Here is a 17,913-nt window from a genome sequence, read left to right on the forward strand (position 1 = left end):
GAAAATGACCTGAGCTTAACAGTTAACCAATAAATAGGCTGATAATAATAGACCCGTATAAGACAACTAGGTACATATTTTATTGTTGTCAGACAAATAAAGGATTAATCTAGTGTGCTATCTTGTTATGTTGTCGTAGTGCTAGTAAAAAGTAGCACTGACGCAAAACGCCTGATGGAAATATCATAGCTATTACAATAAACGATAAAACAATTGAGGGCGCAATGATTAGGCGTTACTTAATACAGCATTATTATAGATGACAATGGTAACCAATAAGAAATATCCAATACCTATGTTCGAAAAAAAATACATTACCTAAGTAATTAAAATTTAAACAAGCACATTTAATAAAGCAATAAAAACAATGGAAACCAAGATGATATAATCAGTGATAGATACAAAATCTTTATAAACATAGTAGTTTTCATAAATTATAATTTAATCCCTTACCTTTGAAGCGTTAATAATAAAATAATCTGTGATGATGAATGAACATTTCATTAAAGCAAGGTGACTTAATCAATCAGTAATGTCCAGCAAAGCTGTAATGGCGTCTCTAAGACTAATTATTTTGTTATTGAAACTTTTTCATTAAAAAGACATTATCGTGTCTTCTTAAACAATGATGAATTATAACAAGCGATAATTATAGCTTGTGAGATTTTTATAGGTCTTATTTCCCTGTGTCTCTTATGGTCAAGACTAAATTTTTGTCTATGAAGTCAAAGACATTAATGGTGAAGGTGAAGAAAGTGGAGAAGGCACAAATAGGGTGATTAGAAAACCCATAATACCAGACTTTGAAGTCTAGTTACTCAAATACAACTACATAATAATCAATTAAATCATTGTAATAGAAGTAATGGACTTCATCCACAATTCTGTCATGTCTCTTCATGTCTTTAAGGAGACAGGCATACTAAAACGGAACACTAAGTTCTAGGATAAAAAACATGGTTCTTTTGTTTCCGTGGGCATCAGTTCAGTGAACCAAGGAATATAGTCCAGACGAGACACTGAGATTGAAGTGATCCCTCACTCAGCAGCAATTGTGCCCGGATTGGACGCCGACGATGATTTGAACCGTCGGCTCAGACGGATTAGTTTTTAATACTGCCTTTCAGCGAGCACATTGACTTCATTACGAAATAAGCGAAAATTAGACGATAAGTGGGAAAGAATTTTGGGGTGTTATATTTCAGTAAAGAAGTCTTGGTTGTGACAAGATTTTTATTGAACTTGAAAGTATAAAAAAATAAAATTAAATAGTGTTTCACACGGTTTAAGCTGCCTTGTACCTGCCCCATCATCCCAGGGGTAGGTACCCAGATAAAACTTAACACATGTTCAGCGCAGATAGTGTTAGTGCTTTCAGTGAAAGAATTATTCAAATCGGTTCAGCATTTCCGGAGCCTATTTGATTCAAACAAATAAACAATAAAATCCTTTCTGTATTCTATTTAAATTATTTATTAGTTTAGATAACAATAAAACCTTCTCTATCAATCTTCCTTGAAAAATTCAGAAGATACGAAATTTTTGGATCCTTTCATCGTATACCTATGGTACCAAAATGTGCCCAAAATAACAATTGGAAATTCAGTATGCAGTCCCTAAGTATCAAATGCACATTTCATCCTTACCATAAAAGTCTAAAACATAATTTGTCGTACAAAAAGTATTATCGAAGCGGTCTAAACGATCATGAACTGGTGTTTTTGGGTCAGTGGCGCAAGGCCGCGCCCGGTGCAGTAGGCGCTCTTTATTTGTCGAGGATACACCTACATCACGTGAATGCGTTTTGTGGATCGCTGGTACGCTAGAATGGATTAGGAATTGTCTTTTGGTAAGATTTTTCATCCCCACATGTACAGGAAAAGGATTTTTTTAAATACTTATATTTCAATTTGACAATAAGAGATCTTGATATTTTTTCTTGCCATAGGGCTCTTATGCTGGGTACAAAGCTCCTGTGGCCTTAGGTTAATATGAGCTTTAAACATTTCAACATGTATTAACTACTTAATATAATAACTTGATATATTTTGCCTAAATTCCCGAGACTTCCACTGGGTGTCATTGCAAGTCCAACGCACTATTCACACCATTACAACCGAGTGTAGTTTGTCTCCTAAATCTGGTCACACACTATAAATTACAGTGCAATTGTCCAATAAATCTGCTGCAACAAATTAACTGTCCTGTCTGGTCTCGACCCAATAGTCAGGTCAGGGTTCATTGCTCATCTTACTCTACCTTAGACAATGCACTACTATGTTAACTTTTAAAAATACCCATTGCTACCATGCATACTAACAACATCAAATGCAGCAGAATTTGTCGTCATGTCTGCGCAAGCAAACGTACATAACAAAAGGCAAATCTGGTACAAAGGTAACAATAATAAGGCCCTTAGCATAACAGCCAATTTCGCAACAACTACAAAAATTATTGCGTTGCAATTCATTAGGTGAACAGGAAAATATTCAAAGAAGAAATGACATCGGAAACTGAAGATTTGCAGCAGAAAGATTTAAATGAAACGGTAATACAAACAGATGAACAGATGTCTATTGGAATGGTTTCTGCGGTTATCCAATAAATTGAGCGGCGGTTGATATCCTGCCGGTGGCCCGGTGGTGAGGTCAAGGTGACCCGCTTTATTAGTTCCTGTAGGCATTTCAATGTGCTCTTTGAATATCTGTATTTCATACTCACAAGTGTTTACATAATTAATAAATTTAGGTTTAAATTCCTGATTGTCTGTCTATCATGCTCGCACAGTAAAACTGCTATGCCAATTTTATGTACAGCCAAAATTACTTGAGTTCCTGCAGTAGGTCTAGAGTCTAGCTGGATGAGGGTGAAACTGCAGAAAGTTCGTAGGTATAAAATCTCACACATGTGGATACAAAATTGTCCACTAGGAGAAGGGCGATGATTCATACACACTTTATAGAAAGCTTAAACTAATAGCCACAAATTTAACAGCTCTTAACACTAAAATCCTCGCCAGTAAAGCTATACATATACATAGTATAAAATAGTTCATAAAATAGCAGGTTATAAATTTAAGAGTTGTCCAATAAATTCAGTGCAATATTGATTATCCTGTACGCGGTGACCCAATAGCGGGGTCAAGGTGCCGCTCGGTAATATTTACTGTCTCACTCCTACTCGTACTAACTTTGAACAGTTCTGTCTGTACAAAATCAAAATTTTGATTCTTGAAAACTAATGGGGGATTTGATATTATTTTTGTTCCGTGAAAGAAAAAGGTGAAAAAATGGTTAGTGGGTCATCTTAGGTACCTCTTTAATGATGGGTTAGCTCTGTAAAGAAATTACATCAATAAGTCATACAACAACAAACTATGTTCAGCTAACATTAATCAGGTGTATTCCAAGGTGATATTTTGGGACCATCTTCATTATAAAAATTACCACAGAATCTTAAAAAAAGTAAGACCATAAGAAAAAGGGAATTTCTGTTTTTAATAACAAGGTAAAAGATGATAATATTGAGAAATGCAAAGCAAACCTGTAGATGCAATTGATGGTCCTGTGCGCAGCCGGCCGCGCCCCAATAACTGAGGCCAAGGTCCTTAGGCTCCTCGTATGCTATGTTGTACACTTTAGACAGTTGCTTTTTGATGGGTCCCAAAGAAAATAAGGAAGATGTCTCCTCCTTCAATCTGTGTAGTAAAGTATGGTTATTTTTTTTTTAATTAGAAATTCCAATATTTATTTGGACCTAATTAATCTAAAATTAAACAAAACTTTTAATTTTTTGAAGTTAAAAAAGAAATACATTACTTTTACTAATTTGAATAATGGATCTACCCCAGCAAGGCCTTGAAAATTATAGAAGATCGTAACCCCTCTTTGTGGAGCAGTCGTTTAAAATTTTAAATCTTAACTCATGAAGACTCATAAAGTACCTATCACGTCACTTAAAAAGATACTTAGCACATTTACCAAATGAATTTCCTACCTAACAATCCAGAAATGCCGATAAGGCGTAGTCTACACGGAATGCAACAGGGAGCGCATCTGGGTGGCGGCCTTGAACTGGCGGTTTTGGGTCGCTCCGGCCACGGCCGCGCCCGGGACACTTTGCATACGTGTGGCTTATGTGTGGCGTGTATGTGTGTGTGTGTGTGTGTGTACATCGTGTGAGGTGATATACAATGTGTTGGGGATATTGTTTTAGGAGAAGGACAATTGAATACGGGTGTTAGAATTGAATTGTTTTTTCAGTGTTGAGTAACATTAGATAAACTGTAATTCTAACTCTAGGCACTATGAATGACATGTTGATGGAATTAGTAAATATGTTTTGTCTTTTTCATGGTAAAAATAGTTGTTATTTATTTTGCTTACGGTGCATTATATCTGGTTTTCTTAAATGTCCTTTTAATATTTTTTGAACCAATTTAATTTACGAAAACTTTGAAAACTTAAATTGTTCTAAATTGCTTTTATTTTAAGAACACCTTTCAAAAGAACATTTTTAATTTAATTGTTTTAAGTATTTTGAGCATGGCATACAAACATCATAAAGTAAACACAACAACATCCAAAAATAATTTCAAACCTCAAAAATGAGGGCATAAACCAGACTTTTAGTCACATCATACAAAGTTTTATTTAGTTTGTAGGCGTGAGCGCGTGTCTCGCATCCCAAAGTGATTCAATATCAGATAGTATTGTGGGGCAAGACTTATTTACTGATGTCTGTGACGTCACCACGACTCAGTTTCTTGAACCTGGGGAAGTTTTATGAAGACGTATTTTTGTGTAGTAGATACAACATAAGTATAGATATTGATAGAGTTTCAACTTTCTCGAAGCTACATATATTATTATGCACATATGATGCAACTCTCCTAATTAACATGTCTTTAGAAAGCATCATAAGAGTTAAAAATTAATCTGGAACTGATTGAGACTTTTTCTTAACCTTTTTTCAAGTGCATAATTTGACCGTTTAAAAAACATAATATGTATGTAATAAAGCCATTATAATATCCCATCAAAACAAATGTTTATTTCAATTATTTTCTTTATCAGCGAGGTCCATGAAAAAACCTATTATTTTCTTTAGGTTCTTTTATAGTTCTATCTGAAGTTACACAGTTATATCTGCTGGCGGTTTTAATATCCTGAACTGTCAATTCCTCAGGGAACAGACGCAGCCAAAGTGACCTTGAACAGGTTTGACCTTCAGCTATTGGAAAACTTTGTACTTGTCTAAAAGATAGGTTCTCAAATGTTAAATGGAGTGTGTGTCGTCGGTATATTTGGGGGATATTATTTTGTGATGAAATAACGTAACTTTATTAACACATTTTTCATAAACTTGTGTTTTATGTTAATGCAAAATAAAAGACACATTTAATACAAAATTATGTTTGTCGTAAAAAGTCATGAAAATGTATTAAATATTTATTTAACTCCAGACTATGTAAAAATAATTAAATTTGAGTAATTAGTGCAAAAGCTCAAGGATAAACTGTAAAATAACTATTTTGTTTATTCAGAACAAGTAATATTTATGCCAGCTTAGGCGATTTATTCAGTTATTCATAGATTGCATAATGTTAGGCTATTCTTAGTTTTGCTACATATTTATTTTTATTAACTTACTTCCTGATTCATAACACACTGCATTCACCATAATCCCCCTAAAAGGCTCCTCAACCATAGATGATGCACTACCTTTATACAGCCTCTACCTACCAGGCACTAGTCGATACAAACCGCTTAGGTACCGCGAACAACTTTCAATAAAACTTGCAACGCAATAAAACCTCAAGGGTCTAATCGTCTTCTCAGCAAGCCTAAATCTCCCCGTACCCTTGAAACTCCTGTCCTCCAGGGTTAGAGGGAAATCGGCCAGTAAATTCTGTATCGATTGCGAGTGTCAACAGGGAGTGAACACTTGCAGTGACCTTGAACTAGTTGTTTCGGCCTGCACTGAAACTAGGTTGCGTTGGGAGGGTGGGGTTCCAGGAATTTGCTGTTCTGATGGAAGGCAATCTAAGAGTAATGTCTAGAGAAGTAGACGAATTAGATTATATTTTGTACTTGTTGTTTTGTCAGTTTCAATCGTCTCCCGAGTTAACTTCTTCCTTTGCTAAAATGTAACCTATGTCGCCTAGATAGAAATGTAGATAACCTATGTCGCCTAAGGATAGCTCTCCAAGAATTAATTTTTTTCAAATAAGTTCAGTTGTTTTGGAGCTTCTTTGGTATAACATTTATTAGTTTATTTGCATTGCGTTGTTGCCATAACATCATCGTACATGATTTTCTAGCATAAAACTGGAACCTATAATGCAATTTATCAGCCTCTCTTACATGAAACCGAACGACATCGGAAGACATTTTACCAGCAAATACGTACAAAACGCCCTACCACAATAATTTATTATACGAAAGCAAGCACCAAAGCGAGATGCTAAATAATCGTAAAAGATCGCTTTCTCAGAACAGTTTTTGTTATTTCCTCATCGATGGCATAACCGTAACTTATCATATTAGCATCGCGTACATAAGAATCTGCAAGGGACGCATAAAGTGATATTTTTATTGTTTTTAATTTAATTCTTTAGGGCTAGGAAAGCTCAGCTCTTTTCTGGCTCTGTCTGTCCTCTGTAAGCTAGTCTCTGCACTAATAAGTTTTGGTTATACTGTTACCTAACTAAACTAGTTGTTCCTATTTAGTGAACGTGGAGTTCATAACACAGTCCGTCCTATTAACATTTTTTCAACTGCAGATTCGAAAAAATCATAAATATCCTAACTTAAAAATAACATAGCTCTTTAAAAGCTAAACTGAAGTCGCAACGGAAATTGGTTTATGAACGAAAAAATAAATTGTTGATCATTTGCGACAAAGTAAAATGCTACGAAGTATTTTTGTAGAAAAATGGAAAAACATGAAAAAGGTCCAACAACAAAATACATTTCCTGACAAATTGGATGAAAATCAAAGTCTAATTGAAACTGCGCTGTGGCTATCGGCCTCGCCCAATATTTTATGTTGTGGTACAAGTTATAGGCGAACAGAATCAGAAGTAAAATAAAGTGAAATTAAACGATTTTGGACCCGTTATTCTCTCTCATAATACATATTTCATCAAATATCAGAAGCTACCCTATAGGAGGTCTTCATAATAAAACACTCATAATGTAATTCTCGAAATAGATTGACGGAATAGGTAAACTGTAAACAGGTGGTGAATCTGTTAAAACTGTTTTCACAATTTCCCTTCACCTATAGTGACTTTCGGTGGTAAACGCATTGACAGTTTTCTCTTGCTATTTATAAGCTGTTTCATTACCTACAGATTAAGATTAAGATTATGAGTAGTATGAAAATTCTTCATGACTGATGTGAATATAGTTAAAAAATTACCCGCTCTCCTCTTATAACCTAGTAAATGTTTTTAACCTCGCATTACCCGCGGAGTGGTCTTTATTAAAATAGCTGCGCGCCTGTACTTCACTGGCAGTTTCGGGATGCCCGCCATTTTGCACTGCTTCAATGCTAGTTTTTGCACGTTTTTCAACTATGCAAATTAATTTATATTTACGGATGAAAGGGGCCTTAGTATGTGAAATATTGGCCTGGGATCAGGGATGAATGGTTGATGGGGACAATGCCCTGTGTCTGTGTAGTCTGATATACGATAGGTGTTGTTGATGTGACCTTTAAAATTCAAACTGATTTGACATAGCGCTTAAATGATTCGTAGCTATCAACGCGTTGCGTTGTTCTTATGCAAAATAGACATCAGTGACATAATAACAACTTTTTAAAAGTAGAAATATCCTGCTATGTTTTCGTCGCGATTGATTAAACAAGCGAGGTATGGTATACATTACTTGAGACATTGATCTGCAGATCTGAGCTGTAGAAAGTTGCAATTTAGTAAGTTAGTAATGCTGCGGTTTTAAGGACCTTAATTATTATGGCTGTAAACAGAATGTTAAGTTGTACGATTGGTTGAATAAATGACTTGCTACAATAAAGTTTTTCAAATATTGCGTTCCTCCGTACACATTCTCTCGCACACAGGCCGTCAATATTTCCATTATGCCGTGGCGAACCACATTAAACAGGTAAATTATAATGGAGGTACGCGGATGCATCAGAGTATCGGTTTGGGTCAGAGTGCACTTGACCCACATCGAGGGGCCGCCCGATATTTAGCACACGATATTTTATCACTTCAAAGTCTGGCGTATGTCTCTATTGCCCGTTTAGTACTAAGTTGGTGATATATTTTACGTCTCTTACATAATTATGTAGGTATACCGAACTAAGTGAAGATAAGGAGTTCTGTTAGACATTATTTTAAAATGAATTAAATGGTTACTAGAGTTAATTCGTGCCCTGACGGGAACTGTGTTCCACAGCCGGAATAAAGTATCTTATCAACCTATTTCCATACCTTCATCTCAACCGGGTAAGCCAGATCAGGATGAAAGTGTAACAAATAAAGAAAGATATAAGTATGCGTAATTTAAGTGAGATAGTTATAACACTGAATTAAAGCACAAGCACTGCTTTCAACTACAAAATTTACTTTAAGATAAGTTACCTAGAAATACCAAACCTTACTTAACTTTAAGTTCTACAAATATATTGGTCGCACATTATGATGTTTCAGTATTCGGCCGTTAATTTCATAGTTATTGAATCGTTATCTAAATTACATTATTAATTGAGCATACTTAGTAACACTTGATTGTAGCTATAAGGTAAATGACACGCAATATGAAGGTTATATTTTACGATTTTTCATTAACGTGATTAGGTAATTAAATAAATACATTGTATTGTACTCTTATTGTTCTCTTGAGAATCAAACTTTTTGCATACCTATTGCAAATTGTTGTTATCTTAAATAATTTTTGCTATATTAAAAAAAATGTGAGTTCCAGGTTAGTCATCTTATGTATACGTGATTGAAGCGTTTTTTTTTTCTGTCGGTTTTTTGTCAGTCTGTATTTTATGCTAGGAAAATTCAATGTTATTCATCAGTATGCGTTCTTCTGTTGCTCTAAAACAAAACAATGATAATAAAAATTCCAAGAAACAGGCCCCCAACATGCGAATGTAGCCTGTTAAGCTGACCCAATAATATTTTAAATAAATACAAAATTTAGTCTTAAAGCACTAATGGATCAAGTAAAATATTGGTAATTAATTCAATCAATTTATTATACAAGATCTTTTATTTTAAGACGACATAAAAGTGATAAGCTCTTATTTACATACTTGCTTGTAAAATACCATCTTAAGTGTGTACCAGTTTTTTGGATTCAATGTAGAATTATCACGCAGTTACACCATTTTTTTCAATTTATGGAAAAATATGGCATTTATTTTCTATACAAGTCCAAGTTCCAAAGGAAATAAACTCGCTTTAGCCATAGCATGTGTATATAAGAATATTAATTAAATTATTTAAAGCCACTTTATATTCATTTTATGCCAAAACTGCATACTGTGTAGGTACAACAATACACTCATTGCACAACATCGTTGAAAGGTTCTTCTAACTTGCAAACAGACATGTGTTGCTGGGGAGTTTGTTGCACCACTTTTTCTTCCCATCAAAAACACATAGGAGGTGGTGAAGGGTGGGCGTTTTGGAGACAGTCTTTTGTAAATGTTGACGTTCCAAAAGTCCTATTTTGCCGCCAATTTTGAATAAGTAACTATGAGTTTAAAATCTCTTATATTAAAAGTCCCGCATTTCCCAAATCCACGTTTCCCCTACTCGGGCCTAATATCGCCCTGTATCGGGTCGTTTGGCGGGAGGTCGCGTAATAAATCCAGCCGTTACATGCACTTGGACGCGGGATCTATTCCCGGACGCCCTTGGACCAAAGCTGGGCTAATATGTACTTCCTATATAACTAAAATGTATAAATAATATGTTTCTGTAACGATAAAAAGTTGCAAGTCACATTTTTGGCAAAAAACTGGTAAATGATTCAATATTTACATATAACGTATTTGAAAAAAAAAAATACATTGAAATAACGAGAACTCAAAACTAATACCTACAGATAAAAGTATCATTAAATATCGGTATAGTTGTGATTTACATAAAAAAACAAAGATGCCATATTATTATTGTGCAATATACAAACGTTAGCTTTTTCCTAGAAAACCGCAAACAAATATTTTGAACATAAATTAAGCTGAAATGAGTCGTAAATAAATGTTGTAAACTATTTCACCACTGCAACCTGTGCAACGGGATTGTTTTTTTTTTCAAATTAATTAAAACAACGTTTCAATGACTCATTTTACAGAAACGACTTATGTGATTACGGAAGTCTGTATCTATCAAATTAAATGTTAGTGCATTAGATTTTCCAAAATTCGCAGCTATTTGCGACACAACATGCTACCAATATGGGTACTTAAACAAAAACTGTCGCCTACTTCCGAAACCCCTACTATAGAATCTAGTTGTCAAAATTAAACCTTTTATGTAATAACTATGTATATTAATAGATTAACCTATGTCATCATAACGTTTACATATGCAGCGAGCACCGATTCGTATATAACTTTAAAATAAAATATCAAAGAATATTTTAAAAATGCATGAGTCCTGGATGCAGGTCGCTTCCAACAGGTATCTTTGGAGATCAAAGGGGGAGGCCTATGTTCAGCAGTGGACGTCCTATGGTTGAGATGGTGATGATGATGAGTCCTAAAATAATTAAGCTAAAAATAATTTATAAATTATGTGAGAACATTATATTCGATTAAAGAATAACTTACGCACAATAACATTATCGCAAGGCTCAGGCCCACAAAATCTAACTTGAATCACTTTCTTAATAAAATTACAAGTTTTGTTAACTTACTAAGTATTGGGTGCGATGAACTCCCTAACTTTTTGTCGTTATCTTGCCTAGTATAAACTGTTTACATGTTTTTGTTTTTGGTTTAATTTTATTTTACGTAAACAATTGATAATCTTCAGTGGTTTCAAAATAGTCTAAATGTAAGAAAACACTTCTGCGTACACTTTTTGATTTGAGAGGTGTCAAACTGCTAATTTTGGAGCGGCAATTTATTTTTACAAGGTCTATAAGTTGCCGAACAGTACCTATGATATAGTGACCATCTACCACAGGCAAACGTGAATGTTCATCAGCCCAGTTGTCACAAGCTTACCTGCGGAATAGGTATAAGTTTTTCCTTTTTTCAAACTTCTGAATTCGTACTTTATAGCCGGATTTAGGTACTATAGTCAAATAGGTAAATCCACTGAATAAAATACTTTGGTGGTATTAAATAAAGGTTAAAGAAACTTAGGAGCATTTTAAATTCTAATGGTTTGCTTGCTTCAGAGTCCGTTTTATGATGATGGAATCATAGTAGGTATAAGTTGTTCAAACAAATAAATAATTATACTAGACTATTTAAATGCTAGAGTATCTCGTTACATCTTTTCTGGACTCAACTAGTTTTGACAGGTTTTTTATGCCTAAAACGTGATTTTAATGTGTTATGTGATTAATTAATTAATTGCCATTACTTTGCATTTAAATTATTTGATCACCTGATAAAATAGCACTTTTTAGTCCATTAAATTCTTTATAAAGGACTTAAAAAATAATACAAATTCATTATTGATTCTTTATACACATTTCTTGAAAAGTGTGATGTGGCCGACTAATAAAGTGAGCTTAACAAAAAAGAAACATTTTTTTGGCACAGATAGAACTTTAATACTAGCTCCTGAAATGTCACACATTTGTCACACGAACGACATACATTCTCGTAACAATAGTAATTATCGAATCTGTTCTGGTGCCAAATAATTAATTAATACCAGCTAATTGATCGCAGTGACCTTGACACACAGAACATAAAGTCTCCAATGGCTTGGACATGTACAAAAAATGCTTATTAGCCAAGTTTCTTGTCAGTTACAAACATGCAGAACAAAATGACTAGCGGAGGTGCCATAGCAGAAAATCACATAAAAAGTAGCGAATGAGCGGGGGACGAGGAACGTTCCAGTTTTCGTCTTCTTTGGAACCGATAATTTTTTGTAATACCAAAAATTGTTGACATATTTATGTCTCAAAGAACCCGAACGCTGCTTTAATTCACTCGTAACTGATCTTTCTAGTCATGCCCAATTTACGAATATGACCTAGAAGACGGCGCGTGACCTACCTACCTGCGTTATGGCATCTCTGCTCATCTTTCCTTACTCCGTGATTTCGAAGGACAACATGGCAGAAGGGATTACACCTATTTGGTCCAAGGTCTCTGAATGTGGTTTCGTGGAAGTGGCCTGTGATTAGAAATGGATGTCCTAGATATTTTGACCTGTATTTGAAATTGATAAGGATGTTAAGTAGGACTCTATGATAGAGTTATAAGTGATTATGTAATTATGCGTTTGTATGGTAGATAGTAAATACTTGCATATTGTTTATTATAACAACGATTTACAGTTTAGTACATACAGTTTTTTCATAACTACTTGTAAGTGGTACCAATTTTGATGAGACAAAAAACAAGTTCTTATTAAATATGCTCTTTGACCAATTTCCTACTTACTTTAAAATACACATGTCATGTAAAAATAAAAATCAGTAGCCAGTATTCAATGTTCTTTTAGCCAGTTAATCAAAACCACTACAACTTATTTTAAAACAGGAAATACAAAAAAGTCAGCCTGACATAATTTTTACTCATTCAATTGACGTTATCCTTTACTTTTATCTCTGTGACCTACAGTCCTACATGTTTTCGGCAATCGATTCTACATCATGTACTTTTAAAGCCTTTCAAGTTATAAAAGAGTGAACGATCTCAAGGTTCGATGAAAAATACGAATAAGAAAGATAGTCATATTTAATAAAGAAACTCCAATAAAAGATTATGAAATATTGTTATTAATAATATTAAATAACTTATCTACGAGGTTAATAACTTGGATGTAACTCGTACTTTAGTTTTTTTAGATTTTGGACTTATCATACTATCTGCTATTTCTTGCAATGTTTTGTCTTTCGTCTCCGGTAAATATTTGTACAAAAGAACGATAATAAATAATGATAATAAACCAAAGGTCAAAAACGCACCGTGTAAGCCAAACGTCTTGAATAATGTTGGAGATAGTTTTAAAGTAAAACCTATTAATAACTTACCACCTAATGCTACAAGACAGACAGACAAATTTCTAGATCTAACTGGAATTAATTCACCGTACACTGATATAGACATTGTCATTGGTCCACAACTTACAGCTATTGAAAATGCTACAAGTAACGATATTGATACATAAACATTTTCCACAATAACATTCAAACGAATCAAATACAAATACAATGATAAAATAAATAAAAATAACACACCCATGCTTGAAGCTACTAATAACAATGTTCGCCTTTTTATATATTTTGCTAAAATACAACCTCCGTACATACTTAAAACTGTAAAGCCATCTAAAATCAACATGGCAATGTAAGCTGTCGATTCATTATTAGTTATTTTCTTTAAAATATCTATGGCGTACACAGCAAACACTAATTTACCACAGAGAACTCCTAAACAGCCTGTTGTAAGAGATAATGCTGTTGGTTTGTAAAATTCTTTACATTTCATCGTTTTAATGACTTCAACTAACCGCTCTTTTAATGTTAACTTAGTATTGCTACAGCTAGCAATATATTCCTTTTGAGAAGTGATCAATGCTTCTAATTCCTTCTCCGATTCTTCATCGCAACCTTTTAATGCGCGATGTGAAGTTGCACACTCCTCAAATCTTCCTCTACTTGCCAACCAATAAGGAGATTCAGGCCAAGTCATCACAGTAATCAAGGTATACAAAGAACAAACCATTCCGAACAGTGGAATTTTCTTCCAATGGAAGAAAGTCCCAATAGCGTTTGACGCCCAAATACCCCAGTAAAATGTAGCAGTTTTAACTGTCAGAAATATGCCTCTATATCTCGGTGATATGTATTCAGTTAAGATCATGACAGTGATAACAATGTGTGAAGCTGAGAATAGTCCTTGCATAATTTCGCTTATCAATAAATGGGTTATGTTTGTACTGTAGTACAAAACAGTGAACGCTGCAAAGGTGTCTAATACTGCAATGATGAAAGGTATCTTCCTGCCGATGAATCTTGTCAGCATGGAGAGGATGAGTACGAACGGGAACCCACTGAAGCCATACACAGACGCTGGAAAACAATTCCACTATAAATAAGTTGGTAATAAAATTACAAAGTTGGAACGAGGGGACGAGCGTTGAATGGCAATTTTCTTGGCCGATGGGCATGCAGTCGATGAAGTTATAATTACTTAATGTAACACGTCTATTAAATATCAACTTGTATCTGAATTATGGATGAACTTAAAGACAAATTGACGTTTAAGTAATTGTTGAACTTACTGAGCCAAGAAGCCATGTCGTCAGTGATGACGCTGGTGTCATTTGCCTCGCGTCGGATCTGCGGGATGAACATGGTGGGTGCGCCCACGCACAGCCCGTACAGGAACACTGACGTCCAAACTCCGCTGCAGATTAGTAACTGGAAATTAAGAAAACAATTGAAATGTTATTGGTGTGTTCCTCTGGATGGATATGGATATTTGGATGGAGTGAGTAGCTATCTGACCTCCATAATCCAGCTCCTCAATCAATCTTAATCTACAATTATTTAATAAGGAGCTCTAGCTAGTTTGCAATCAATCATAATTAATGGTTTAATTATATGTAATTAAAAAAAGTAACATCATATTATATTCTATCTCTCGGTAAATAATATTGGCAGTCACAAACCTACATAAACAATTGCTTGTGCATAACAATCAACGTAAAAATACCTACAATTGAAAACAAAATACTTTGACATTGAGACATCCTGAAATAATTAAACAAAAAACCTGTACCTGGTTTATCAAGCAGTAATAAATTATGTGATTTAATCATCAGTTAAACAAATAATCGATCGTAAATAAATAAACATTGTAACAATATCATGTTTAAAGTGCTTTTAATTAGAGGGAAAATAAGAAATTAATTTAAACAAAAATCGGTAAAAAAACTTTTAAGTTAAACGGTTTTATCTTATGTGCACTGAAAACTAGAAAATAAAAATACTGTTACTTACCTATAAACCTACATAGGTGGTCCCGGTCATATTAGACTAAAATAAAAACGTGGGGCCCATTACCTAACTATTGCTGTAATACTTTCTTCTAGAGGTATAATAGGTGTGGATTTCTACTTACTATAATCGTAACTGGAGATTTTGGCAATCAATAATCAGCCGTAGCGGCTTCATCAGCGAACGCTGAGCTCACGATCTACCAAAGTATAAAGATATGCTTTGCCATAGGTAGGATTTCAGAGGGCCCCCACGTTTTTATTTTAGTCTAATATGACCGGGACCACCTATGTAGGTTTATAGGTAAGTAACAGTATTTTTATTTTCTAGTTTTCAGTGCACATAAGATAAAACCGTTTAACTTAAAAGTTTTTTTACCGATTTTTTATTTTCTAGTTTTTAGTATTTAATGAAAATTCCTACCGAATATTCCTCATTCTATATATGGGTCAGCAGCGGTGAGGGAGTGCCAGACTCTTACTGACTATAAACCGTTGTGTTTCGTCGTAGGCCTTTTATGTACCAGGACAATCCCGCAGCCCAGGCAGGCCTTGGCCCTGTTGGGCCCCGCTGGGGTTGCTGACAGTATTCTACTTGAGTAGCCCTTTCATTTGATACCCATATTGAGGGGGTTGTGGAAAAAATATGTAATCCGCCATTTTGTACCGGCGGCCATCTTGGATTTACAATGTTATTGATATTAGTATATTGTATTGTCATCGGAATTAAAGGTGTGTACCAAATTTCAGATCAATCTGACAACAGCAAGGTACTTAAATTTGAATTACTAAATTTGACCCAAGAATAAATAATAAAACAAACAGGGTAAGCTAAATAAAACCGTTTAAAAAAACATGGTCATAGAAAATGGCTACACATAATAGCAAAGATTGTGACAAAGGTCGATCTAATTGATAATTAACAAATTATCGATCAATAAAACGGGTGATAATTTAAGAGTACCCCGCACACAGCAAACTTTTAGTCGGCCGATAGTTTGATAGGACTCATAAAACAATAGTCATTGCAATCATATTTCTTAATTTATTGCATTCATATTTATTGCAATATGATGGATGGTAGGAGGTACGTTACAAAGATCGTGTTTCAGAGAATACTTTCCCTCAAAAAAATTGTCAAAATCGGGGCAACTGTCGGCCGACTGCTTATTCTGAAGTGTACTTACTCTTAATCTAACAAAAAAAACTGACACTGGTAGTAAATCATACTCTTTTATAAATGATCAAAGTATTCATTCCGACAAATCGTACAAAAAACTTCATTCAAGTTTAAAGTACTTAAAATATAATTATGTCATTCAAGACCTTTGTTTCAACTCATCAGGATGATCAAAATAAATATTTCACTTAGGCCCAAGTTCACCGATAGCACAAACGACAGTTTTTCATAGTTTTTTTTTTTTGAGAACTAAAATTTATGTTTTTGTAAACTTGAGCCTTATTATGATGGAATGGAGTCACCATAATTATAATTACTATAATTATAATCGATTGTGTGCATTTATAGTATGACCTTTCTAATCACTTTGTTTTTGCTACTCAATTTAATTAAGATTTTTTTTAATTCAATCAATCAATCGTCGGCCACGGCGGCTTTTCCCTTACATTGGCATTCTAAGTGCTCAAGCGTTTACACAAACAAAGTCCAAGTCAAATAATTTATTTCCTTTAGGCCTTTACAAGCACTTATGAACGACATAGGTGCATTCCCTATTCCTTCACTCTTAGAGCCCGATGGGACGGCAATTCGACATCATCAGAGAGAGATCAGGCGCAGGCCCGACATTAACGTGTTCTCCGATGCACGGGTGAATCAAACACTAACTTTCAGACTAAGGCCTGTTTTGTGAATATTTCAGCACTTTCTATCTAAAATAGCAATCACGATATGCGACTACTTGAGCAAAGAACAAGTTGCGGCATGGGGCAAGAAGTCTTCAATAGATCGTAATAAGAAACATAAATGTGAACGGGATTGTAATTAAATAAGTGTTTTGGCCATTACCAGGTTACTTTAGAAAGTCGTTAGTAAAGACAATTAAAACTTCGAAAGCAGGATGATGATAAAGCAGGATGTTATCGAACATAAATTGAATACATACATATGTATATTATTGTATATTCATAAAAGTTATGTTAGCATTCAGTAAAACTCATTTTGGTTATAAAATTAAATAGGTGCTTTCCTTACCTGTTTCAAAAACGGCTTCCATTCTTTATTTGTTTTTTTCTCACATTCACTATTACAATTATTATTGTCTAGTACATTCGGAACTTCTGAATAGTTACACTTGTCCATCGCTCCTTTTTTACTAAATATTTCACAATTTTAGTCCATAAACTTGAAAAGTATTTACGTAATTTATTTACACATTTGTACCATTTATTTGTTTCTTAGTACAATGTAATTATTTGCAAAATTATCAACTCTTGCGCACGGGTGATTGTAACTTACTAAGTAATGTAATTTTAACAAGCGTGTTACGTGCGAAAGTAGGTACTTTTGAAGTAATAATAAAAGCTCAGGTAATGGATAAGACTTATTTTTGTTTTTCTTTACAACGGATATGTAGTACTCGTAAGAAGGTTGATAGTTTTGACATTCATTTTATTTTTAATTTCTTGTCGGGCACGGTGTCAGTGGCCGGTTTTGAAAACATTGTTTTGGAAGGTGGTCCAGTATGTAAGGTTTACTTATTTATATATTCTCT

The 17,913-nt window shown here is 34.2% G+C and overlaps 1 protein-coding gene across 1 annotated transcript; it reads right to left on the reverse strand.

The window, feature by feature from the left end:
• Positions 1–9,218: 9,218 nt before the first annotated feature.
• Positions 9,219–17,663, reverse strand: LOC110378405 (facilitated trehalose transporter Tret1). The gene is made up of 3 exons (XM_021337640.3): positions 17,394–17,663; positions 14,465–14,603; positions 9,219–14,252 (listed from the first exon to the last, which is right to left on the reverse strand). Exons 1-3 carry the CDS (start codon positions 17,499–17,501, stop codon positions 12,979–12,981), a joined length of 1,521 nt encoding a protein of 506 aa, XP_021193315.3. The 5' UTR covers positions 17,502–17,663; the 3' UTR covers positions 9,219–12,978.
• Between the last annotated feature and the right edge of the window lie 250 nt (positions 17,664–17,913).

The sequence above is a fragment of the Helicoverpa armigera genome, chromosome 14 (assembly GCF_030705265.1).
Source record: "Helicoverpa armigera isolate CAAS_96S chromosome 14, ASM3070526v1, whole genome shotgun sequence".
Lineage (NCBI taxonomy): Eukaryota > Metazoa > Arthropoda > Insecta > Lepidoptera > Noctuidae > Helicoverpa > Helicoverpa armigera.

Excerpts from the sequence above, each read along its gene's own strand:
- LOC110378405 (XM_021337640.3), bottom strand. The coding sequence starts at position 17,501 with ATGGACAAGTGTAACTATTCAGAAGTTCCGAATGTACTAGACAATAAT. Across the intron at positions 14,604-17,393 it reads GGAAGCCGTTTTTGAAACAG|TTACTAATCTGCAGCGGAGT; the intron begins GTAAGGAAAGCA and ends CTTAATTTCCAG. Across the intron at positions 14,253-14,464 it reads CGACATGGCTTCTTGGCTCA|CGTCTGTGTATGGCTTCAGT; the intron begins GTAAGTTCAACA and ends ATTGTTTTCCAG.